Source organism: Delphinus delphis, chromosome 8, assembly GCF_949987515.2.
Source record: "Delphinus delphis chromosome 8, mDelDel1.2, whole genome shotgun sequence".
NCBI lineage: Eukaryota > Metazoa > Chordata > Mammalia > Artiodactyla > Delphinidae > Delphinus > Delphinus delphis.
In genome coordinates, this window is record NC_082690.1 from 49260131 (window position 1) to 49287301 (window position 27171).

Here is a 27171-nt window from a genome sequence, read left to right on the forward strand (position 1 = left end):
CAATGGAGTTTCTAATGTTTATCTTGTGTAGACACCAGAAAATTTACTGTACTAATGTTTTTACTATTGCTGCTGCTGAGACCCCCCACTACACTATTACTACTACCTTATATTTTCCTTATCTTTTTTTATCTTATTGCAATTTTCAAAGCAGTGTAAACTAGATTCTCTCTCATTCACAACTTTGTAAGGTAAGCAAGACAGGTTTTAATATCCCATATTGTTCATAAGAAAATTGAAGTTCAAAAAATTGAAGTGGCTGGGGTCAGAAGTGGTTAAGTAGTAAAACATAATGTAGTAGGGCTAGAGTCTGAATCTACTGCACTTTTGCTCAGATTCAGAGTTTTAGCTTAAAAAAATCTAGGTCCGAATCCTGGCTCTACCACTTGCTATCTCGGGTAAATGCTTAACTTCTCTGTACCTCACTTTCATCCTCTGTAAAATTAGATATTATACAGATATTTTTAGGTTTGTTTGTGGTTTAAATGATATAATGTGAGTTAAACCCTTAGCAAAACAGCTAAGCAAAGAAAGTGGCCAGTAAGGATTGCCACCATTAATGTTGCTGATTTTTAATAATTAGCCCAAATGTATCCTTTTACAAATTGTACAGGGTGTTTTGTTTGTTTGTTTTGCATAGGGTTTTTATATATTATCCCATTTGCTTCTTGAAGAAGCACATTAGGTTGACTAAATAATAATTTATAATCTCCATTTGTACATGAACAGAAATTTCAGAAAGGCTAAATTATTTGACTAAGACCATCATAAAAGTAAGAAGAAATGTCTTAAACCTTAGATGACCCAGATCCTAAACTCTTTTTATTACTGCTTTTATGATATTAAAAATTAGGTTAGTATTAAAATCAGGAATCATCCAATTCTTATTAGTAGTTGAATGTAGCCTTAGAAATAATTTAGGGAGTTAAGTGACCTGATCAAGTTCTGCAATGGTTCAGCCGTCCCTAGATGCCTCATTTGCTGACTCCAAGTATAGGGCTGGGAGGTGCTCTTCCTATAACATAGAAGCATAACATGCAAATGATGTTTGTCAAGTTAAAATGGGCAAGGAGGGGGTCATGAGATGTAAGGTTACAAGCATTATATTCATAAGGAAGTCATCATCTCCTTTCCACTTGTTTGGGGAAATCCTTTATAAAACAAATGAAGGTTCCGAAGTATCTGAGTTTATAATTCCAGTGGACAAAGTGGTCTGAGAGAACAGAGGAGAGTCAGCCTGGGAGCCATCATTTCACTCTCCAACTTGTGACAGAGTCCCCATGTACCAGAGAACAACCTCCTCTCTGCCTTCTTTCTCTTCATTTCATTCTCTCTCACTGCTACACTCTTTCCTCTAGCCCACTGCAACAGATAATATCCCTTCATCTTTCCTCTGACAGGCACAATTGTAGCATTATCCTAGGCCCAGGAGGAGGTAAACTGGCGAACAGAACCCTTGCTTGCAGAATAACAAAGGGTAAGAAAGCCACTGGAAAACTGAGAAACCCAAAGTAACATAGATATTGCCACTCTGGGGAGCTAAGGCAGCTGCGGGGCTAGGAACTGGGTGGCATTTTTGGACCTAGAGATTTGTAGGCTCTTGGCTGTGAAACAAAGAGTTCATTGCCTAGTCAATGACAGTATACAAACACATCTGCAAAATATATTCTTTGACACCAGCAATTGCTGGCAGTATTTAGCCAACCTCTATTCTTCTAGTCCACATTCACTTCTCCTTTTTATCTATTCTCTCCCCCATGTTTTTCCTCATTGAAAATGATTTCAAATAAGACATTAATTTTGAAGAAAAAGTGGATAGAGGGGAGATTAATAGACGTATAGATGTTTTCAGCATTTAAAATAAGGGAAATTGATCTAAAATGTTGTCTACTCTGTTTTTTCCACAACGCGGCCCAAGTGCCATCGTTTAAAAGCAGGTATTGAAACATCTTCCAGGCCTAACATGAACGTAAGAACATTATCTCTTACTAATGATGAAATAGTAAACCAAACTCACACCTCCTTTTCATCTCTCTCCCTTACATTTCCTCTCATACACACCCCAGAAAAACATTCTAGATATGAAATATTTTAAGACTTTCTCTATGGCTGTTATGTTTTAAACTTTGAGCATATTATCTAGTATCAAATTATGATTGGTAGGGGAAAAAAATCAAGCAGACCTTAGGTGTTAAGAAACTTTTCCTGGAGTTAAGGCTAATTGAACATGGAGAAAGGCAAGAATGGAAGAAAGAGCTTGGTGATAATTCTCTGTTTCACTTCAAATCTTTTTGTCTCTTTAATATGGAAGAGAATATTTTGCCACTAATTGCATGGTCTTATGGCCAGAAAAGTAACTTATTCACAAGAAAAACAGAATACAGGCTCTAAACATGATCATACAAAATACAGATTATAAAAATGATCGTAAGTGGATTTTTGAGGTGCCTTGTCTAAGACGTCAGAACCTCATCCTTTATCCAGTTCATTAGAAGCCACTTTATATTATTGATCTTTTCCCAGCTTGACTTTAGTCTTTTTTCTGCATGCCTGTCTTAATGTCATGTCTTCTGACTTTCTGTATCTGAATGATAAAAGCAGAGATCATCACCATCCAGAAAGAAGACTTGTATAGCATCCCTGCCTTCTTTCCAGTATTTCCCAGCAGGTCCAAATTTATGATGAGTGAAATCAGATCCTTGATGAGACATAGACTCTTAGAGGTCATCCATTTCACTCTTTATTTCTCAAATATAAAAATAAATTGGGAGGCTCAGTGAATTGCCTTTTCACTGTGAGTTACTGAACGTGATGGGTCAAATAAATGTCCAGTTTGGGGTGGATCTTTTGGGATATATCTTCACCCTCATCTGAGAAGTTTAAGAAATTCTGAGGATGTCATTTTACTTTTTTGACAATCTTTGAGTCCTTAGCTTTTTCACCAGATCCCAGGCTTCCTCTCACCTCTCCAACTTCTGAAATGTAAAGCGGGGTAGTAAATTAGAGCAAGGAACATCTCCTCGCTCCACACAGGGTGGTGATACCACAGAAATATGGATTTGGAGTCAAAAAGAGTGAGCCTTGGCTCCTCTAACTTTTAGTCTAGTGACCTTGGGCAAGTTTTGTTACAGGTTCATGCCGCACTCTCCTTATCTGTATAATGAGCATAATTATAGCATGCAACTCATAGGCTTGTAATGAGAAGTAGAAAAGAATGAGTGTAAAGGAACAGCATATGGTAGACACTGAAGAATCTTTCTGTTTATAACTTTCCCTAACTTACATGCCATGTTCCGAGTGGCATGGTCTGTAGTGCATGGTAGCTCCAGATGCTATCAATAGCACCAGGCAGTGTGATACAACAGCTTGTCACCAAGGGGCAGCGTGCAATTACCCCTTTCTACCCATTTCGTCTAATCTGTTGCCTCACAGGTTTCTCATGAATCTTCTCTCTTGTTGCTGTGGTTCTAGTTCCAAAGGTTTAAAAACTCATTAACAAACATCTTTTGAGTATACTGTATGCCAAGCACGGTTAGGAGTGTTGGTGGAAGTGGCTAGTGAAGTAATGAAGTAGGATGAGTGCCCTGCCCTCACAATGACTACAGTTTCATCAAGGAGATGCAAATGTCACCACTTAGCCATCAACATACGTGTAAGAACAGAAAGAAACGTTCATTAAGAATGGCAGAACTTGGTGCTTTCACGTAATTCCTTTTCCTTTATATTTATAATTTAATGTGAACTGAAGTAGTACAAATAATGAATGTTTTCAAATTTGAGAGGGGCAGGATGGACAGATTGAGGCCTGCAGTGAGGATTGAGGAAGCTTTCATGGAGAGTCTGGGGCTTTAGATTGTCCTTGCAGGATGGAGGGAGCTTGGTTAGGAAGATAAGAGAGGGGACCATGATTGGTTCAGGATGTGGGAGAAGGAAGAAATGTAAACAGTGACCTTATAGTAGGCATAAGCAAGGCGTATGCTTGGAGTAGTGAGAGTCCTGGCCTGACGGAAGTAAAGGAGATGAGAGAAGGAAACTAAACAGCAATCACTGATTGATCACCCACTGTGTGCAAGGCCCTGATCCAGGTACCACAGAAGAAACAGGCCCCACCTCAGCCTGATGAACCGGCTTTGAGCAAGATTTGACAGCTTGCTCAGAATTCTGGTACCCTAAATCTGGAAAATACAACGGGACTGCTAAGATTATAGCTCTTCAGTGGCTTTGCAAAATGGAGCAGATGGTATCCACATGGCTCTTTCCAGGAATAGCACCACGTGGAGTGAAACAGTGAATTAAGTAGGTATGGTTGTTGTGGCATGGGGCACATTGACTAAACCACATCTGAGATTTGAGCTAATGACTCCATTCTTCGTGCAAACTTCACAGAGCATTTGCACAAATGAAGCAGTTAGATCTGTAAATGCTCAGTGTGAATCAGTGGGATTTGTGGCATCATGGACTAATAATGGGAAAAAGCAAGGGGCTCACTGTCAGAAGACCTAGGTTTGAATCTCAGCTTTGCTTTTCTCTAGATGTCTGACTTTGGGAAATACACTGGATCACTCTGGGGTTCTGTTTACTTACCTATAGACAAGGGAAAGTTCCACCAGTCCCTCTGGGGTTCTGTGAAGAGCAGATAAGAAAGCAGAGGTGGAGAGCTTAGCATATTTCCTGACACACAGCGGGTATTGGTCAATGAATGTTAGTTCCCTTTCCTCTGCCTGTGGGAGTGAAATGATCTAATGTGTGTGGACACACATCATAAATTATGAAGCATGATATAGGTGGCCAATCTAATATAATTATCTATTTGAGTTTGAGTGATGATCTACAGACCTAGTTTTGGTGAGTCTTTTATTTTAGCCTTTTACACTAACTGCAAAGAGGTATGTGGAGAGGGTGTAGGATGGAGGTCTGAAGAGTCTTCATAACAGCTCAAGCAATTTATATCTGTTTCTCCAAGTGGGATTGATTCTAGAGAAATATAGTAAGAAAAACTCTGTTTAGTTCTGGGTCTTTACTTTCTGTGCCTCATTCTCCAGGCTGCCCCATCTTTTCTGTACTAGGGATAAAGAGGTGCCCAACTCAGCCTAACTGAGGCCCTTAGGATATCATTCATATTTTGCAAAATATTACAGTACCTTGTATTTTAAGGGAGGATCAAACAGACATGTTATCACTTTAATCCAAAGGGAAGAAATACTAATGGTGTATTTTCAAAGATCAGTGAAAGAACTTGTGTTGACTAAAACAGACTTCTGGATACGTATCAAATTTTAATAGGGAGCAGAAGCAAATATTTTGTATGTAAGTGTTACCCACTTTGGAACTAGGCTGATAGGTTTGACTCTTGACCTTGCCGTTACCAGCTGGATGACCTTGAACAAATTGCTTAACATCTCTGTGCCTCAGTTTTCTGTAGAGTGAGGATATTATTATTTTTTTATTATTAAGAGAGTTCAGGCAAGCAGAGATGAATCGAGTTCAAGCCAAACATAAATCTGACATTCTTTCTTCCCATTTTCTGAGCCAGTCTGGTGGTAAGCTAGGTAGGTAATGATCCCTGCGTTTTATTAAGTGCTAGGGAGAGGAACCAGGGTATTAGCTTCCTCCAAAATTGCTCCCTTGAGATATCCTGCCATGACCATTAACCTGCAGTTATGCCTTGGCTAGCCAAGCCTTGGGCGCTCACATTGATCACTCACCCACTCACCTGGTATTGCCTCAGTGTCCTCACCTGTGAGGGGGGTTCCCCTATGTCACTGCAGGGTAAGGGCAAACCAGGTGACAGGCCAGAACCACTTGGCGCTGCTATTGGTGATGACTCAGATCAAATTGCACCCACCTGGCCGGTCTTGCGGAGAGGGAATATGAAAAGGGAGAGGAAATCCAGGAAAGCAAGAAATAACCACAGTAATAAATAATATAACCTTACATCTATAGAACACCTCTCTTTCTCACTTCACGTGCATTATTTCCCTAGCTAACTTCTTGGGAAATAGGTTAACTGGAAAATAGCATTGTCCCATTTTTTAAGCAGGGTTTTGAAAGAGATTAAGGGACCTAGAAACCCTCTGAGAATTGGGAATTGAATCTGAGTCAGTACGGTGAGAAATTTCTCTTCAGACTGCCAAAGAGAAACTAGCAACTTTCGGGGCAGAAAATAACTGCATTTTTCGCCCTTAACTGGAAAAACTCAGGAGAGGGAAGCAGGAGATGGTGGTGGTTACCAGCATGGGTTCTGGGGCTGGAAAGGCCTGGGTTTGACACCTGGTTGTGATACCTCTTAGATTTGTGACCTTAGGCAAGTGATTTAGCCACTTTGAGCCTCCCCTTCTTTCTTTCTTTCTTCCTTCCTTCCTTCCTTCCTTCCTTCCTTCCTTCCTTCCTTCCTTCCTTCCTTCCTTCCTTCCTTCCTTCCTTCCTTCCTTCCTTTCTTTCTTTCTTTCTTTCTTCTTTTTTTAAATGAGAGTGATAATGTTTTCCTTAGAACATCTTGGGAAGTAAATGCATTGATGTATCTTAAGTATTTATCACAACCCTGGAACATAATATTCATTCAGTAAATGCTTACTATTTTATTATTGTTATTCTTGTTGCTGTTATCCTGTCTTCTGTTTTGATATTAAATAATTGTGAGCTCTGAGGCATGCCTCTTCCTTTCTCTGTCTCCATTTCATACTTGTAAAATGAAAGGTAGAATTAAATGATTCTTAAGGCCTCAGCTTCAAGTTTTATGATTCTCGAGTAGATTTGTTCTTCCTGTTTTGTTTCCTCGTCTCTCATATAACCATCAATATGTCTTTAATCAGTAATTTACCAAAGAGTTTCTTTGGAGCTTACTCAAAGAAATCCTGATTGAGTCAGCCTGCGTGTGCCTGTGCTTCGCCTTCTCCTAAGTCGTGGCAACTTCAGGCTTGTTCATACAATGCACTAGGGCCAGAGGGAGGAGGGGCAGGTTTTGGAACCAGCCTGGATCAAGGTGGATGTCTAATTTGGCTTTCAGCTGGCCTCTGAGTTGTTGGTGAACAGTCAAAATTAGAATCTAAAGAGTTCTGGTAAAGTGTGATTCCATTCTGAAAGGCAGTAGAGCATGATTGTCAAGAGCATGGACTCGGGGTTGGGAGGAGGATAAATTAGGAGTTTGGATTAACAGATACACACTACTATATATAAAATAGATAAACAACAAGGACCTACTGTATAGCACAGGGAACTATATTCATTATCTTGTAATAACCTATAATGGAAAAGAATCTGAAAAAAATACATGAAAATGAATACATATATGTATGTGTAACTGAATCACTTTGCTGTATACCTAAAACTAACACAACATTGTAAATGAACTATACTTCAATTTAAAATATGGTAAAAAAATAAATAACATAAAAGTATATAGCTTAAAAAAAAAAAAAAAGAGCATGGACTCTGAGCCAGACTGTCAGATTGTTTGGGTTTGAAGACAATCTATTTACCAGATGTCTGACTTTGGGAAAGCTACCTAACCTCTATTTTCTCACCTGTAAATTGAGAATAACAGTGTCTCATTGGGTTATGTGAGGACTAACTAAGTTAATTGATATAAATAAGTGCCGTATAAGTATTTGCCTTTATTATTATCCATCCCAGTGTTAACATATCAGGAGATCTGTGTATGGTGGGTCATGGTACCGTGAGATTCCAGGTAGTCATGATGCTCAGCCAGTGATGATGATCAACCAGGCAACTACGGATCCTTCAAGTAGGTAAATCCTGGTATCTCCTTCAAGTAAGAGTAGGACCCTACCTGTGGACAACTAGGGGTGTGTGGCTCCACCCAACAGATTGTGGGAAAGAAGGAGAAGGAAGAAAGGATTTCAGTCCAGAAGAGAACTACAGGCAGTCAATTGAGGCAGAAGTCCCCCCAACCACGTCACAGTTTTTAATTTCCAGAATGGGCCAACATGATGGAGGATTAGGGAGGAAACCTAATAAAAATAACGTTGTCCTGAGGTCAGTCTTTAGCATACCAAATCAGTACTTAATGGGAGATATCTCATTTCAGAGCTGATTGGGTATGTGGGTAGTAACCCCCATGTTCTACTCCCCTGGTTAGGATCGGGACATGGTCTGATTGGGGCTCACCCTGATGACAGCCCTCTGTGGGAATTGTGAAGCTAAAAGACTGTTAATATGGTATCTTGTAGCATCCAATCTAAACCAGCTAATATTTATCTTGAGGTTCTGGGATCTCCACCTCTCTCAGTGAAATCATATGCCCACACAAATGGACTCATTTTAAAACTGTCAGTGAGTTCCATTTTGTTTTAAGTTGTCATGCCACACTCTAGATAGAGCCTGTGTTACTTCTTGCATATTCAGGAGCCTTGTCCTTTAAGAAGATAAGCCAAAGATTCTAGGCCCCCAGAACAGCTCACAAGTTATTCTTGCCATATTTACCTCCTGTTAATTTGGCCTACTGTCAACTACCTGCCTTCTACTTGCATGTTCCAGGTCAGCTGAAATCCCTGCACAATTCCTAGCCGCATCAACGTTACTATTCAGTTCGTGCTGTATCTGGGTCACTTGGCTGTGTGGGTTTCTCTTCTTCTCTACTTCGCTTCTTAAAAGCTTAGGTATAGGCCTGGATTCGGTCTTTTGACCCTCCCGCTGGTTAGCCTGTCCTTGTCGGACCTAAGCCTCGCAGAGTATGTTCTTTGACTGACTGGCTGCTCTACCACCCCTGCCAATACCTTGCTTGAAGGGTCTTCCTCTGGCTGGGTGACCACCCGCCCATTTATGTCAGAGGTATTTCACAGATCTGGCACTTAACAAGTATCACATCAGTTGGAATTAATGAACTTCTTTGAAAATTTGCATTCACTATATAAGATTCTTTATTAGTTACAAGCAACAGAAATTTAGTTTCTCTTTTACTATCATAAGCAAAGTTATTGATGTAATATTTGGGTATCCCATGGAACCCAAGGACAGGAAGGTGGCAGGAATTTATGAATAACTTGATCTAATAATTTAAATTGTATCAGTATTTTCTCTGCTTGCATCTGGCTTCTCTATGATTATCTTTATTCTTCCCTCTTGCTATAAACTATTTTTTTTTTCCACATGGAAGAGAATGTAATATAAGAGTCACACCATTTACATCTTATAGCTGGGTCGTGCAAGAGAGATGAATTTTCTTAAACCTTTATATTTACATGAAGACAAGCCTTTAAGCTTCTGGTTTAAAGGAGAGTTTTTTTTTGGGGGGGGGGGTTGTATTTGATACTGAAATCTCTTTCCAGTTAATGGAAATAAGCATATTGAAGGGGGATGCTGGAATCTGCTAAGTCATCCATTTGATTTAGGGGTTCATTTAAAGAGAATATCCAATATGGAAAGAGAAGGTGTGTATGGCGAGGCAGTGTGAAGTGTGGAGATGAAGCTTAGAGGGAATTATCAAAGTAACAGGGGAACTGGTTTTCAGACTCAGAAACCAAACTTGATCAAACTAGGCATGGACTCACATGATCTCAAAAGACAGAAAAGAAACAGGAGTCAGGCTGAGCCGAGAGAAAATCTGACATTAACAGCTGGAGAGAAAAGCACATTCATGGGCCATACCTAGAACTCTACTGCACTCTGTGCTACTACAACTTGGGGCTTTTATTCTCTGCTATTATGTGCCATTGAGTACCTAAAAGGTTCCAGGAAGCTTCTGGGAAAATGGTCTGGGGAGGGCTGTGGGGGTCCTGGAGCAGAGCAATGGGGAATCTTCAGAAAGTCTGATGTAGTGGGATATTGTGTTATTCAGAATAGCCCACCCTGGCATCTCCTTGGCACTCACATCAGGGAGTTGCCAATGTCAGATGTATGTGATGTATGTTTGTTCACACAATCCACACACGTTTGTTCATGCATTTTTAGTGACTTTTCTAGATGTAGGAATTAACTGTGCTTCTGGATCTTTTTAACACCAAGAAGGAGCAATGAACTTTCCACATTACATAGAATGTATTTCAATGCATAAATGCATAAATGCTTTTACATCCTGCATTTATGAAATAATTATTATTTCAAAAAACTGGATAATTAAGTGTTGGTGCCTGGTTAAAGAAAGAAGGTGATAGTGGATATTGGAAAAGTCATCACAGTTTTGTTGGTAACATAAGATATTTTGAGGTTATCTCAGAAATGCTCTCCAAAGCTTTCAGTGAGATATTACTTTCCTTTGTACTATACTTTATAGCTACATTTAGTCAGTAATCCTACGTATTTCCTGAGCTCCTTCTGTGTACCCAGATGCTGTGAAAAAATCTAGGAAAGTATACAATCCTTGTCATTGAGAGAGTCTCATTGGAAAGACCAAATTTACATACATGAAATGGAAAATAGCAATAGAAACGTACAAAAGTGATAAATGTCATTGTATAGGAACTGGGCCTATGCATAATATTTATTTCCAGACTACATTAATGCAATTTATAGAAGGAAAACAAGAGTAAGATGAGTTGAAAGTCCCAAATCAAATCAATGCATACTTATTGATCAAAGTGTAGTAGATAATAAGGGGAAATACAAGTATTGCATATGATACTCAGAAAGTTTGAAGTCTAGTCAAGGAGACAAGACACAAATCTTTTGAGAGTCCTGGGAACCAATTAGAAAGCACAGAAGAAACATCATCAAAACTAAAAAACAAACAACAACAACAAAAACCATTAAGGAATTACCAGTTTGCTTTCAACATCTAATATGCAGGATCCTGTGGCATCTCTTACCTTCAGGGTGGTCTTTGCTTTGCCTGGGTCTTACTTGCTGCTCTTGCTAGAGATCTCAAATCACTGCAGGCCTCTTGTGATGGAGACTCCTAGATAATGGAATCATAGAACAACTCAGCGTGGAAAACATGGATCAGAAAGGCTGGTGTGAAATCTCAGCTGTCATTTTCTCTGAGCCTCAGTTTTCTCATCTATAACATAGAGATAGTGACAATAATGCCTCATCAGTATGGTTTTGTGGAGATTAAATTAGGATATATGTACATATATATATTCTTATAAATGGACAAGTAATATGCGTTTAATAAATGGTAATTTTCATGATCTAATCAGTTCTTTTTAGTGCAACTGTGCCACTAACCTAGTATTGAGATCTCTGGGGCATAAACAATTCACAAACCATCCAATGGTATTTTATCCTTATGATAGTCCATCTTTAGGGGCATTAACTAATGATAGCATTTAACATTGATTCTGAAATTTATGTTTACAAAGCACATTCAAATATATCACCTCATTTATTCTTCAGACAACCTTTTTAGAAGGTGATTATTTCTATTTCCATTCTACAGAGAAGGAAAATGAGGCAGAGAGAGTTAGTGGGCTTGACCCCAGATCAAATTACCAAGAAGTTGCTGAGCCCCCAAATCATATAATCAGGAAGTTGCTAAACCAAACTTGAGCTCAGGTCTTCAGACTCCAAACCTCATGTTCTTCTCCCTATACTACAGGCCTCTTAACAAACACTGTTTTTTGGTGAGGTCCAGTGGCAACTGTCTTTCTCCAGAGCCCCTATTTATCTACAAGGTACTTGATATTAGGAGTTAACAAATAAACCATGAATATTTAGTTGACCCACTATGCAGATATGTAGAACAGGGTCGTGTTTTCACTGACCAGTGATTTTAGTTAAAACCTGGAATTTTGTTCTGTAAAATCTGCTGGATTGCCATTGGTTTTGCCATTAGATTAGGATTCCATAGGCACAGATTGACATTAAAAAGCTGTTAACTCTGTTAACTCCAGAGGGCATAGCTAATGAAATGTCCCAAAGTTGGGTACTTGTGCAAACTACCGTGTCGTATAGGACAGCTCTCGATTAATCATGATGAGACTATTTCCTCTATCTAAATGAAATCTGCAGTTTGGGAAGGAGATTAAAGATCCTTCAGGGCATGAAGGAAAAGTTGCTGTGAATATTCTAGAGACAGAAAATAAAGATAGATCTACTTAATATTCATGAAGTCAGATTGGTTGATGCAAATAGATTGCAATCTCTTATTTTCTAAGACTTGGCTTGTAACACTCCTGTATCAGTTTTACACAGATTCTATTCAACTTTAAAAGGAATGGCTGTATTTTGGACAATTTTTTTAAAGAAACTTTAGCATATATAATATGATTTTCTGTCACCTTTGACTAATTTTTAATTTTCTGAGGATATCTAAAGTATATCATCAAAGGTGCATAAACGACAAAGAAAAGGTATGACACAGCATGAAAAATAAGTAAATATATGTAAGATGTCAATAAGTGAACCCTTCTATTTTGTTTTGTATACAACATACTCTCAAAAGCCAGTTTAAAGAAAAGAGTTACATTGTTTTAGGTTTAATTTTGCTTCCATGAGAGAGAAATCAAAATTCTTTAGCACAGCCATTTCATAAAGAAATTTTTAACTCCTCGCCAAGTTTATTGGAAGTCCTTGCCTCTTACACTGTACGAATGCTCACTTCCTCACCTTTGAGTTCTGTTGCTTACTTCATTTCATTATGTGGTCAATGTTGCAAACATATATTTGAAGGGAGGAGGGTGAAGGGGACTCTGAGCCACTTCATTTATCCCCCCCGCAACACCTGACATAGTGCCTATACAGGTTCTCAAGAAATACTGTGGAGCTCTTGGTTAAATAAGTTAACAGATCCTATCTCAGAATAGACAACTTGTTATTTAAAACTTTTTTCTATTTCTCTTTTTTAGGCCAGCCCTGCTCCTATAATTGTCAACACAGATACTTTGGACACGATTCCTTATGTAAGTAACATTTTTATTAAGACTATCTTTAAAAACCAATAGAACTCAATCAGCTGAATTTAAAATTTTGTACATATTCCGTTTTACCCAATCCAGATAATCTCGTGAAATGATGTGTAGCATGAGTTCTCTTTTGAGTTTTCTTTTGATATTTGCTAACTCACAGCTTAGGCATGCTGACATTTTCCTCTTTGATTCATTGTTTTGTAAAGCACAAGGGCCTATCATGAGAAAAATAAACCGCAGCCAATTGTGATCAAATAATGTTAGTTTCTTAAGTGGTTCCCTGAAAAGAGATTGAACAAACTTCTCTGGGTTTCTTAATAAAGGAATACTCAAATCAATTTATATGATAGAGTCTAGAACATAATAAGTGATCATTAAATATTTAATGGATTTTGCTAGGCTTCTAACAAGAATTGGAACAAAATTTTGGGAGGATGAATTCTATCTATATATAATAAGATGTATGGTTTTATAGAAGCATGGGGCATGAGATAAAAAGCACAGGCAGATCAGTAAAGCCCCAAATTCTGTATCTGAAATATAACCACTATTATGGCCAAAATTCTTGACGACAGTCTGGCTGGGCAGGGGTGATTGGAAAGTGGTGCTGGGCCACAGTGGTATGAGTGGTTGACTTTATGGAGGTCCATAAAGTCGTAAAGCTTTGTGAGTCGCCCTAGCTGATGGATAGAGGAGAGTGATTTAGGAAGATGGGACACAGATGCATGCAGACAGAAGGTTTGAAGCAAAGAGAAGGGCTGCAGGCATAATGCACAAGAACAAACAGATCCCTGGTCTTTGATTAAATGAGTACAAAGTGCTTGGTAAGTACTGGCTATTCTTAGTCTTAGACCCCAACCTCAAATGCCTACAAGGACCAAGCAAGTCACAGAAATAGTTGGAGCAGGAGGCATGGGGAGAGAGGGTAATAGAGAGCATGTGATCTTCCAAAGTGAGAGCAGCTGCCACTTGGCTCCAGTGGGTGGGGACCAAAGGGAAATGGGATCAAGAGTTGCCTGATCATTCTGTTTCTCAAGAGAAATCAGAAATTTGAATTTTTATACAATTTTACAGGCAACTAATTCTCAAAAGTTCAAACCCTCTGTGCCAAAGTGTGTCTAGTCTAAAGGCTGCCCTTTGGGAGATACCTGCCTCAGAGGAACTGGAGGTCCTGAGCAGGTTCTGCAAGCCGGGACTCGGCCACAGGGGAGCAGAATGCCAGAAGTGGAGTGCAAGTTGGGACTTGATTACAGGGACAAGTGATTAAAACTGGGACACAGGGTCAGGACAGGAATAACAGCGAGCTTGACTTTAATGCTGAATCACCTGAACTACTGAACTAGGGCTTCTTAAATCTTTGTGAACAAGAGTCATTTGGGGTCAGACTGGAAATGGGGTTAAGCTTACCGGTAGGAATCAAGTGGCCCCAGCTGTGGAAAGTAAACGACTCTGTTGGAAGGAAGCAAAGCAAATATTAAAGACACATAGTGTTCCCTATTCTATCTGTCACTCTTCCTACCCTTCTTTGTTTTTCAAACGTTTATATTAGGATTATTGTATGCCTGACGCTGCTTTAAGCACTTATCAAATATTAACTCATTTAATCCTCGTAACAACCCTATGAGATAGGTACTGTTAATTTCTCCATTTTACAGATGAGGAAACTGAGTCATAAAGAAGTTAAGTAACTTTCTCAAAATTGCACAGTAAGAGGCAGAGCCAAGAATGAATCTAGGTATCCTGGCTGTAGAGTTTGAGATCTTACTTGACTCTGATCTTTCTGCTGCTTGTGTTTCCTCCTTCCCTCCCTCCTTTTCTGCCTCTCAGCTTGAGAACAAAGTTTTGTTACTTACTCCTCAACAATGTGTAGCTTTGGGTGGATGACAAGTTGTCACAGAAGCTTAAATACCCTTGAGGCAGGGATCCATATATATATTAAGGAATTCTATGTCTTTAATATAATGAATCTCTTTACTATACCCATTGGCATCATCTAAAGCAGATGAGCAGTGCTTTGAAGTAGACATGGAGCAGAGAGACTTGACCGTGTTAAGTAGGACTGCTTTCTTGTGATAGACCTATATTTATTCAAAGCCTTCTATTAGGGTTTTCATGACTGACTTCCAGATGCCATCATGTACAAATAATTTATGAATAAGAATCTAAGGATTTTGAATAGACATGCTCAATTGGTAGCCCAACTGATTAGCTAGTAAAATCAGCCATGTATAACAAATTAATCAAATTGCTCTCATTCTCCTAAATATCAATTCTGTATCTGATTTTGAGTTCTTCAAAGGGATTTTTTTTAATTATCTTCAACTTTGTTGTACTTAATGCAAACCCTCTTTGAGCTTCCTTAAGGGTAGGATCTTTAGAGATGTTTGCTAAGTATGATGAAACTGTCCCAATTCTCATGGCAGTGTGTTGTTGAGCTATTCATTTACTCCTTCTGGACGTAAATTGATATATAAGATAGGAATTATAATACCTACCTCAGAGGTGTTAGTGAGGATCTCATAAGGTTATGTGTATGAAGTCATGCTTCATTAACTTCCAGTTAATGGGGGTTTATTTATTTATTATTTTATTCAATAAATACATATGCAGTAACATGTGCTAGACCCTGAGAGAATATTAAATATTAATATCTTCCCCCATGTATGAGAAACATAACTATAATATGTATTGAAAAATGGCAGATTTAGCACACAAGCATTAATGTAGATCAATGTGCTTTGTGTCTGGACATAGGCCTAACCCTCCCTTTTGTTCCTGACTCACCTTGAACAAATCACTGTTCCTTTTGCAGTCTATTTTCTCATTCCTTGGTGTTCTATACTTTGTTTTCCTCTTTTCTGTCACATGTTCTAGTTCACATAATTTCAGTTCTATTTAATGAAAAAACAAATTCAGAGTTCCCCAGAGCATTTCAGTCATGTTGCATAAGAACATGTCCTTCCTTAAAATATTACCTAAATGACAAATTTTAACTTATGCATTAAAGTCCTCCCCAAAAATAATTTCATTACAAGTAAATGTATTAATTTTGCCAAATAGCAAATTTGGTTTTAGAAATATATGGTCCTCTGTGAAGCCATCTGTTCCTGGACTTCTGTTTGTTGGAAGATTATACTTTTTTTTTTTTTTTTTGTGGTACGCAGGCCTCTCACTGTTGTGGCCTCTGCCATTGCGGAGCACAGGCTCCGGACGCGCAGGCTTAGTGGCCATGGCTCACAGGCCCAGCTGCTCCGCGGCATGTGAGGTCTTCCCGGACCGCGGCACGAACCCATGTCCCCTGCATTGGCAGGCGGACTCTCAACCGCTGCGCCGCCAGGGAAGCCCCCTGTTGGAAGATTTTAAATCACAGTTTCAATTTCAGTGCTTGTGATTGCTCTGTTCATATTTTCTATTTCTTCCTGATTTAGTCTCAGATGGTTGTACATTTCTAAGAATTTGTCCATTTCTTCCAGGTTGTCCATTTTATTGGCATATAGTTTCTTGTAGTAATTTCTCATGATCCTTTGTATTTCTGCAGTGTCGGTTGTTACTTCTCCTTTTTCATTTCTAATTCTATTGATTTGAGTCTTCTTCCTTTTTTTCTTGATAAGCCTGGCTAATGGTTTATCAATTTTGTTTATCTTCTCAAAGAACCAGCTTTCAGTTTTATTGATCTTTGCTATCATTTCCTTCATTTCTTTTTCATTTATTTCTGATCTGATCTTTATGATTTCTTTCCTTCTGCTAACTTTGGGGTTCTTTTGTTCTTCTTTCTCTAATTATTTTAGGTGTAAGATTAGGTTGTTTATTTGAGACATTTCTTGTTTCTTAAGGTAGGATTGTATTGCTATAAACTTCACTCTTAGAACTGCTTTTGCTGCATCCCATAGATTTTGGGTCGTCGTGTTTTCATTGACATTTGTTTCTAGGTATCTTTTGATTTCCTCTTTGATTTCTTCAGTGATCTCTTGGTTATTAAGTAGTGTGTTGTTTAGCCTCCATGTGTTTGTATTTTTTACAGATTTTTTCCTGTAATTGATATCTAGTCTCATAGTGTTGTGGTCAGAAAAGATACTTGATACAATTACAATTTTCTTAAATTTACCAAGGCTTGATTTGTGACCCAAGATATGATCTATCCTGGAGAATGTTCCATGAGCACTTGAGAAGAAAGTGTATTCTGTTTTTTTCGGATGGAATGTCCTATAAATATCAGTTAAGTCCATCTTGTTGAATGTATCATTTAAAGCTTTTGTTTCCTTATTTATTTTCATTTTGGATGATCTGTCCATTGGTGAAAGTGGGGTGTTAAAGTCCCCTGCTATGATTGTGTTACTGTCGATTTCCCCTTTTATGGCTGTTAGTATTTGCCTTATGTATTGAGGTGTTCCTATGTTGGGTGCATAAATATTTACAATTGTTATGTCTTCTTCTTGGATTGATCCCTTGATCATTATGTAGTGTCCTTCTTTGTCTCTTGTCATAGTCTTTGTTTTGAAAACCTTTACAGACAAGTAAAAGCTAAGAGAATTCAGCACCACCAAGCCAGCTTTACAGCAAATGCTAAAGGAACTTCTCTAGGCCGGAAACACAAAGAAGGAAAAGACCTACAATAAAAACCCCAAAACAATTAAGAAAATGGTAATAGAAACATACATACTGATAACTACCTTTAATGTAAATGGATTAAATGCTCCAACCAAAAGACATAGATTGGCTGAATGGATACAAAAACACGACCTGTATATATGCTGTCTACAAGAGACCCACTTCAAACCTAGGGACAATACAGACTGAAAGTGAGGGGATGGAAAAAGATATTCCATGCAAATGGAAATCAAAAGAAAGCTGGAGTAGCAATTCTCATATCAGACAAAATAGACTTTAAGATAAAGACTATTACAAGAGACAAAGAAGGACACTACATAATGATCAAGGGATCAATCCAAGAAGGTGTAACAGTTGTAAATATTTATGCACCCAACATAGGAGTACCTCAATACATAAGGAAAATTATAACAGCCATAAAAGGGGAAATCGACAGTAACACAGTCATAGTAGGGGACGTTAACACCCCACTTTCACCAATGGACAGATCAACCAAAATGAAAATAAATAAGGAAACACAAGCTTTAAATGTTACATTAATCAAGATGGGCTTGATTGATATTTATAGGACATACCATCCAAAAACAACAGAAAACACTTTCTTCTCAAGTGCTCAGGGAACATAGATCATGTCTTGGGTCACAAATCAAGCCTTGGTAAATTTAAGAAAATTGAGATTGTATCAGGTATCTTTTCTGACCACAACATTATGAGACTAGATATCAATTACAGGAAAAAATCTGTAAAAAATACAAACACATGGAGGCTAAACAACACACTACTTAATAACCAAGAGATCACTGAAGAAATCAAAGAGGAAATCAAAAGATACCTAGAAACAAATGTCAATGAAAACACGATGACCCAAAATCTATGGGATGCAGCAAAAGCAGTTCTAAGAGTGAAGTGAATTGTGAAATTGTGATAATTGTGAAAATTTATGTGAATTGTGAAATTGTGATAATTGTGAAAATCTACAGATTCAATGCAATCCCTATCAAACTACCAATGGCAATGTTCTAGTTCACAGAACTAGAACAAAAAATTTCAGAATGTTTATGGAAACACAAAAGACCCCGAATGGCCAAAGCAATCTTGAGAAAGAAAAATGGAGCTGGAAGAATCAAACTCCCAGACTTCAGACTATACTACAAACCTATAGTAATCAAGACAGTATGGTACTGGAACAAAAACTGAAATACAGATCAATGGAACAGTATAGAAAGCCCAGACGTAAACCCACGCACATATGGTGACCTTATTTTCAATAAAGGAGGCAAGAATATACAAGCCCAAGACACAAGTTGAGTTACAGACTCTGCTCATATCCCATCTACTAACACCCCAGTGGCCAAAGTAAGTCATATTGCCAAATTCAAGGTGGAGGATGGAGTGAATATTTTCTAAACAAGAAACTAATTTACCCCACCAAAGCCTTAAATAAAAGGGCTAAGAATCTGTATATGTCCCCTTGTAAGAAAAAATAGGTACAAAAGAAGGAATCTTACACTTTAAAAATATTGGTAGAAATAAACAAAGTGCCAAGGGGAACTGATTCAACTGGTATGGAGAGTGATTGTCTACATTATCAAGGATGTCTAAGGGAAAATATTGAAAATAAAAGGAACATCTAGCTAGTATTAGCAGTATAATGATTTTGCTTTCCTCTGAGACATTTTGTTGTCTGCCACTTTATTTCCAGAGGTAGAAATAACAGTGGAGACAAGGAACTTTGTTCCAGAAATTCCAGGATTGTGTCTTTGAAAACCTCCCCAGAAAGTGAGAGAGAGAGAAAAGAGAGGAGAGTAGATGAGAGAAAAGAAGAAGGAAGAGTTAGGTTACAAAAATGTTGAGAGTCCTTAGTAGTAACACCCATTGTATTTGACTGCCAAGATCATTTATGTAAAAGCAATTTGAAAGCCACCATAATATTCTTACAATATTATCAGTGAGATTTTTATGGAGAGCTTTAAATGTGAGAGGTCACTGGATGAAAATAGAACTGTGATTCTGGGGCGGAGGACAAGAGAGTGATTTAAAGGGGATAAAACGACCCTAGGAAAGGCTGACAGTGTGAGTGAAAGATTGGTGAGAAGAGTTGGGGATGAGAGAAAATAAAAGATAATGTGGATTCAGGGACACAGAGAAACAATCAGATTAGCAGTGAGTTTCATTTGGGAGCCAAAGAATGAGCTTGAGACCAAGAGGTGTTGTTAAAGAAGATTTAAAATGCATTTCTGATTGATCCCAGCGGCAAGAAGCTGAGAATAAGAACTCTCTGAGGAGGAAGTTGCCGTATTGCAGAAATGGAATGACCAAGCACTTGGTCATAGAGCTGGAGAGTTAGGCATTAATTTCTTTGAGTCACTTTGTACAAAAACAGACCCTTGTGATTTAGGCTACTATTCACTTTTAATTGGATGGTTTTCCAGAATTATCCATGAAGGGAGAGAAAGCAGAATTATTTGTTTCTCTGAACCGTTCTGGCAGTGATTAATAATGGAGATAGTTTCGAAGAATTTGCTGATTTTAGTACATTTATTTTTCAGCAAACAAGTTTGTTTCTTTTGGTGGTGTTTCCCGTGAACACTGTTAAAACTATGTTGTTGATATTTTTATCTGTTGGATTTGTAGTATTATCCAGAAATGAAATATACTTACACGCCAGAAAACAGCTTAATATTGGCTTAACTATGCCCATGAGGCAATAGGAATTTAGCAATAGAGGCAGTGCTATCAATATTTGTTCCACAGTCAAACCTAGCCAACCTAAATCCATTTCTCAACTGCCACAGTCAGCAGATCCCTTTCCATTTGTTACTTTGCTCTAAAAGGCAGAAAGTGGAACATCTTTTAGTATTTCTCAAATATTAATGTACATAAGAATCACCTGGAGATCGTAAATGAAGATTCTGATTTAGTAGGTATAGGAAGACTCCTGACAGTATGCATTTCTAATAAGTTTCCAGGTGAAGCTGCTGCTCAGTTGTGCATCACACATTGTGTAACAAGAGTCTAATGAGAGAGACTAGCCTTTGAATTCAGGAGCAACTGGGTTCTGAGCCCACCTCTGCCAGTTAGTACTTGCCTGAGTTAAGTCAGCAAGTCAGGTTAAGTCAAATTATCCATCTCAGCCTCTGTTTTATTATTTGTAAAACAAGAGTAATAATATTTGCCTTTCAGGGGTTATTATAAATATTCTTCCCAGTATGTAGAAGATGCTTAATAAATGTTCATCATAAGATTGGGGGGTGCCTTTGATAAAACAGAGCATGCCTTTGACTTAATCATCTTGAACTGTTGAGACAAGAATGCGGAAGTCATAGCTAGTTCAGTGGTAGGGCCAATAGCAGTTATGTAGGTTCGTGGGCTGCCCTACATCTAGATCTTTACTTCTTAAAATGTGGCCCATTGACTAGCAGCATCATTATTACCTGGAAGCTTGTGAGCATAGAATCTAAGTTCTCACTCAAGGCCTACTAAATCAGAATCTGTGTTCTTAAGAAGAAGCCCAGTGATTAGTATGCATATTAAATTTTGAGAAGCTTGGTCAATATGGCAGAAGCTTCTTTTTTCGGTTTGGATCCTGCTGTCTTTGTCCTTTCACCACACCTTTTGGTCTGCCCCTGGGGCAGCTGTCCTTTTCACTCGTTCACCTTAAATATATGCATACCTGTAGGAAAAAGGATCAGTTCAGTTCAGCAAATAGACACATGTAGTGGCCAACTAGCATGTTGTATAAGCTTTTAGACCTGTGCTCTCCAAGGCAGTAGCCTCAAGCCTCATGTGGTTATTTAAATTTAATTAAAATAATATAAAATTTAAAATTCAGTTCCTCAGTTGTACTAGCCACATTTGAAGTGCCCAGTAGCCAGGATGGTTAGTGGGTGCCACATCCAACAATGCAGATATAGAATATGTTCATCATTCCAGGAAGTTCTATCGGACAGAGATGTCCTAGGTAATCATAAGAGAGAAACAGAAGGGGAAGGGAGCTAGTATTTATTGAAGGACCACTTTATTCTAGGTGTTTTATATATATTACCTAATTAATGATAAAATTACCCTCCCAACTTTTGTGAGTTGGTTTCATTTCCTTCTTAGAATTAAATATTTTCAAATCTTCTAAATAGTCATCCCTGTCCTAGGAAATTGTTGGGTATGTTCATGTGGAAGACATGGTCCCTGTCCTCATGGCCCTTAAGTGTTTGTCAAATTTAAAGGCTCTTATACATGACACACACGGAAGCAAATGCAAGCAATTACTAAAAGCTTTCTTAAAAGCTCACTGATTCTCCCATCAGTTTCTTTCCGTGAAATTATAAAACTCCTATTTAGACTGGAATAATTCTTTTAATTATTCCGGTAGAAGACCTGATCTACTTATTCATTCACAAACCTACCTCAATCTTTTTTCCCTGTGGTTCCCTTATAGAGGGCACTTTGCTGCCTACTCTACTCATCACTCCTCATCTGCTGGGAAGCCTGTACGTAGGCTTGTCGTATTGGACCTAAGGTGGGAAGCAATGAGAAAATATAACAGTTGTCCAAGTGAAGAATGTGATTGATGGATGAGAGTCACACACAGGCCCTTCTTTCTGTAATGGCTCCTTTGAAGGCACGTGCCCCATATACCTAGGCAAAGAAGCCACTGTTGCTCTAAGGAGCTCAGCCTGGCAGAGCACGTTAAGAACAAGGGTAAATAATCCTGGGAAGGATTTATATAGTTTCTCTACAACATTGCTTCTCAAGATGCAGTCTCTGAACTGGTAGCAGCAGATTTTACCAGGCAGATTACTAGAATTTCTGAATCTCCAGCTCCACCAGAGACGTGAAGAATCACAATCTCTGAGGGTAGGGCCAAGGAATCTGTTTTTACAAGCATCCCAGGTGATTCTTATGCACACTAAAATTTGAGAGATGCTAGTGGACACCCAAAGAAGCTTCTGGATGCTAGACTGAAGAAGGGGTGAAGGGTAGGGTAGGAAATACTGCACACCGGAAGAATGAAATAAAGCTATAGGGACTCACTAAAGTACAATGTAACACAGAATTAATCTGAGCCAACATTTAATCCTGGTGTTGTTGTTGTTTAATCATGTGGGATGCTTTTAAAAAGCATTGACTCTCATAGTCTAGTGGAATCTAGCAGATAATGCAGAGTGATAGCCTGGCTCGCTCTTACTCATCCAAAAGGATTCAGCTTAGATAATGCTCCTTCTGGGAAGCTAAGGTTAGGCGTAGTACTCCCTGTTGCATGCTTCCACTTCAGACGCTGATTTCCCTTCATAGAATTTATCACACTACCTTATAACTGTTTCTTTAATGGTTGATACTTCTTCCTAGAGTATAAACATCATAAGCACAGAGAAAAATTGCTTCATCTTTCCCACCATTGTACCTTTATAACCTGGAACATTTTTGCTGGACTGGCTGGCTGAATAAATGAATGAATGGAGATGTGTAGAAACTGCTTTAAAGGAATATGCTGTAAGGAACCATCCCATTGGAGGAAGTCAGAGAAAGGCAGAATTTTAGCCGGCTCTTGAAGAATAAGTAAGACGTATCCAGGCAAAGTACGGAAAAACATTTCAGGGACAGGGAACTGTTTGGGCAATGATCAGACACCTGGAAACTCATATGTCCTGAGTTCTGTGTGACTGAAGCATAGAGCAGTAGTATAACATGAGGCTGGAAAGGTAGGGCTGAGTCTGATTATGAAGACCTTGTTTGCTTGCTATGAGTTTTGGACTTTATCTGGTCCATTAGTATCATCTAGCCATATATTTGGGAATTCGCAGACATCTTTTTTCACTACTCTACCTCTTGGACCCTGTCTGTGCCTGCTATGTGGTTGGTACTCTGAAATATATGTTGAATAAATAAAGCCAAAAAGCAATAGTGATCATTTAACAACAACGAGGGACAAGGTTTTCTTGAGCCTTTGCTATACTTCCTTATCTCCCTGCCGTTGTTCACTTTGTTCCATTAGCCCAGAAAGCCGTTTTCCTCCATACCCATATATTAAGATCCCATTAAATTGCCACCTCTATCAGCAAGCCCTCATCAGTCCCTCTAGGCACAATTAATGTCTCCTTCCTCCTTGATTTTATAGTATTTTACTCACAGAAGGTTGCCTGCTTTAGTGGAAAGAGGATGAACTCTGGGCTCTTTTGATCCTACCATATACTAGCTGGCTAACCTTGGAAAATTAACTTTTCTGATACTTTTCCCTCAAGTAGAGAGTAGTAACTGTCTTTCATGGTGTGTTATTTAATATATATTTTCATTTACATTTAACAGAGACCAAAATAACAGTGCTTTTGCAAGACAGAAATGTATTTCTCTCACATATAACAGTCCATGAGTGAGTTGTCCAGAACTGAAATGTCTATTCTGCTCTGCAGGGTCTTATGTAGACTAAAGCACCTTATCTCCTTGCTCTACCACCCTTGCACATCACCTTTGTGCACATAGGCACCATGATGACCTACCAAGAAGCAGGTGAGAAGAATTACAGAGAGGTATGCACGGTTCCTCCCTTTCAAAGCACCTCTAGGAAGTTGTAAACACAATTTCCCATTGTATCCCAAGGGTTAGAACTTAGGCACAAAGGACACCTACCTGCAATGGAAGACGAAACATGTAATCTTTATTCTGAGCTGACTTGGGCCCAGGTAAAAATTGGGGATCCAATCGCTATGGAAGGAAAAGATATTGAATATTTGGGGACTACCAGTGGTCTCTGCCACACAGCATAGTTAGCTGTATTCTCCAGTGTGAGAGCTTTCTCCCAGGAAATGCTAAAGATGATCTATGAAGTACTGGATGCTTTTTCTTTATATTTTCTCATCATTTCTAATCTCAACATTTGAATATATTTTATAATAAATATAGCATAGTATCACAGTTGTACAAGTATATAGTTACCCTACAGATTAGCACATATAGGGGATGCATGGTCACAAACATTTTACAGATAGAAACAATCAATAAAAAACTATAGCAATCACTGGTTGGAAGCATTAGAGACAACAGTTAGATATTGCCTGACTCATAATAAATGTTCAACAGTGATGACCATTGTTACTGTGCAGAATTAGTATTTATGACATTCTTCCTTGTTTAATGATCATCATCATTCAGTATTGGCCAAAATATTTAGCTTATCTTTAAATTTCAGGAATTATCTGAACTCAAGTCCATGCATAGAGTAGGATTTCAATAAAACTTGAGTTTGTCACTGTTACATTCTGTTGTATTATTCAAATTTAGTTGTTTTAATAAAGAATACATTTTTATTTCACAATGTAATTTGTCAGGTAAAATTGTGTTTTAGTTTAAGCCACATGATCACATGGATTGAGATACAGGCTTCCATCCAAGAGTGGGGTGCCCAATTTATTGGCTTAATTTGCAAATGTTTAACGTGTTCATTCATAACAACTCCTTTCAAAGTAAAATGCTTTTAAAATGCTTTTTTTCTCACGTGCATTTTTGAAAGAAAATATAGGCAGTCATATATCATAAAGGAGATCATGATTAGTTAGGTGAGCTCAAATAGAAGAAAGAGAAAAGAATGATAGTTGAGTAAAAAGCAAAATCAGTAAAGGAAATGATAGCAGAGTAATAAAGAGAAATGGCTTAAAATCTTTACATTATCTTCCTTCAAATTTCAGAACATTATCATTGGAATGAAGTTAGAAACCCCTACTTCAAGCTTTTTAAAAAAAAAATAAGGTAGAAATACTAAAAGATTATTTCCTAGCACCTCAGGAGTTTTATGTGATGCTTAGAGTAGTTTATAATCATGCCTCTCCCTTGTTAAATTTTGTTGGACTTTTCTACACTGATATTGTTCAGGAATCAGTTCTTGGAGGGTGACTACAGTTACTTATTCTCTGGAAAATTAGGCAAACCCTGTGTTTCTTTTGTGACTATTTTAATATAAATCATTCTTTTGGTGCCCACACATCACTATTTGAATTTATGAAAATCTTCTTTCCATTGACATTCATCTCCCTTTGGTTCATCCCCAGGACACAGGCCCTTTTTAAAAAAGAACTGTCTTTTTCTTAGTGGCTAGTTGTCTTTCTGAGAACTCTATAGTATTGGCCATGGAGTTACTTTGGTTTTCTTTTCTGGCAGGCATAAATTCATATCTTTTTGGTTTACCTACTAGACCTATAACACTGAGCAAGTTACCTAAAAGTTCTGCACCTCAGTTTCCTCACCTATAAAATGGGATAATATCACCTACCTCATAGATTCATTCATTAAATGAAGTAATGAATACGAACCACCTAATATTGAACCTGGCACAGAGCAGTCAATTACCTCAGATCTATGATTTTTTGTAGAAAAAATCCATCTTTAAAATAAGTAACATTTTGACCAAAAATATTTTTTTGAAGATTTGGTTTTTAAAAGATGCAAGTGATTCAGTCTCCTATGTCTATAACAACAGGATCTAAGTCAAAGCGGCATTGTCACACATGGATATATGCTGGAAGTCTTCTACCACACGGCTTTCAACGGTTGACTTCCCCAACTGTCTTCTCTCTTCTCAGTGTATTATATCTCAGCCTAAATTATTTCTCCTCAATTGTCGCTTAGAAGTTCCAGGTTTGTTTGAATATTTGATTAGCAAGATGAACTTTCATGAGCTTTTCCTTTGGTGAAAAAGCATAGTTGCTGCTTCACAAGCAGCTTTAATAGCGATATGTTTTGATTATCCTGATTTCCACCAAGTGATGCCAATGATGTTTTGCCCAGAGGTGGTTGTTTTTGGAAACTCAGGAGCATAAAGCTCAAAGAATAGCATTCTAATGAGGTATTACATGAAGGAAATGTAGTCAGGAAATAAAAAAGCCAGATCATTCAAGCAGCGTGCTGAGAGGAGCAGATAAACAATAGCCCATCATAATCAGTAACTCTTTAAAAACAATCTCAGGGATTTTTTGTTTGTTTGTTGCTCTTAAACAAATTGCTAATACGTTTTCTGATCCCCTGAAGCAGTGATTCTCAACTTTAGCTGCACATTTTATCTGTTTGTGTGCTTTAAATATACTGATGCCTGGATTCCAGTAACAGAGAGTCCTTATTGGGCCTGAGTGTAGCTGGGTATGAACACTGGGATATTGAAAACCTCTCCACGTGATTCCTTTGTGCAGCTAAGGTTGAGAACCACTGACTTCGAGTTGTTAAATGGAGAGTGTTGGAGGAGGGTGGAGACAAGATGGCAGAGTAGAAGGACTTGGGCTCAACTCCTCTCATGAAAACACTAAAATCACAACTAACTGCTGAACAACCATCAACAAAACAGACTGGAACCTACCAAACAAGATATTCTACATCCAACGATTCTACATCTAAAGATATTCTACATCCAATGATATGGTAGGAGGCATGCTTTCAGGATATAATCAAATCCCATACCTGCCAGATAGGCAACCCACAAACTGGAAAATAATTATATCGCAGAGGTTCTCCCATAGGGGTGAGAGTTCTGAGCTCCACGTCAGGCTCCCCAGCCTGAGGGTCTGTCATCAGGAGGAGGAGCCCCCAGAACATTTGGCTTTGAAGGCCAGTGAGGCTTGAGTGCAGGAGCGTCACAGAGACTTCACTCTTGGAAGGCACACACAAGGTTTCACATGCACTGGGACCCAGGGCAAAGCAGTGACTCCATAGGAGCCTGGGGAAAACCCACCTGCAGTTCTTGGAAGGTCCCCTGGGGAGATGGGGGTCAGCTCTGGCTCAC

General features: G+C 38.4%; 1 protein-coding gene across 14 annotated transcripts in view; it reads left to right on the forward strand.

Moving 5' to 3' along the window:
- DLG2 (discs large MAGUK scaffold protein 2) overlaps window positions 1-27171 on the forward strand; it is a 929335-nt gene that overhangs the window by 164511 nt on the left and 737653 nt on the right. For all 14 annotated transcript variants that reach the window (XR_009520377.1, XM_060018173.2, XM_060018175.2 and 11 more), the window contains exon 2: window positions 12744-12797. Coding sequence is in view for 13 of the 14 variants with exons in the window: in XM_060018173.2 (XP_059874156.1) it covers window positions 12744-12797 (54 nt within the window). In the remaining variant the exon portion in view is untranslated. The remainder of the gene's footprint in view (window positions 1-12743; window positions 12798-27171) is intronic.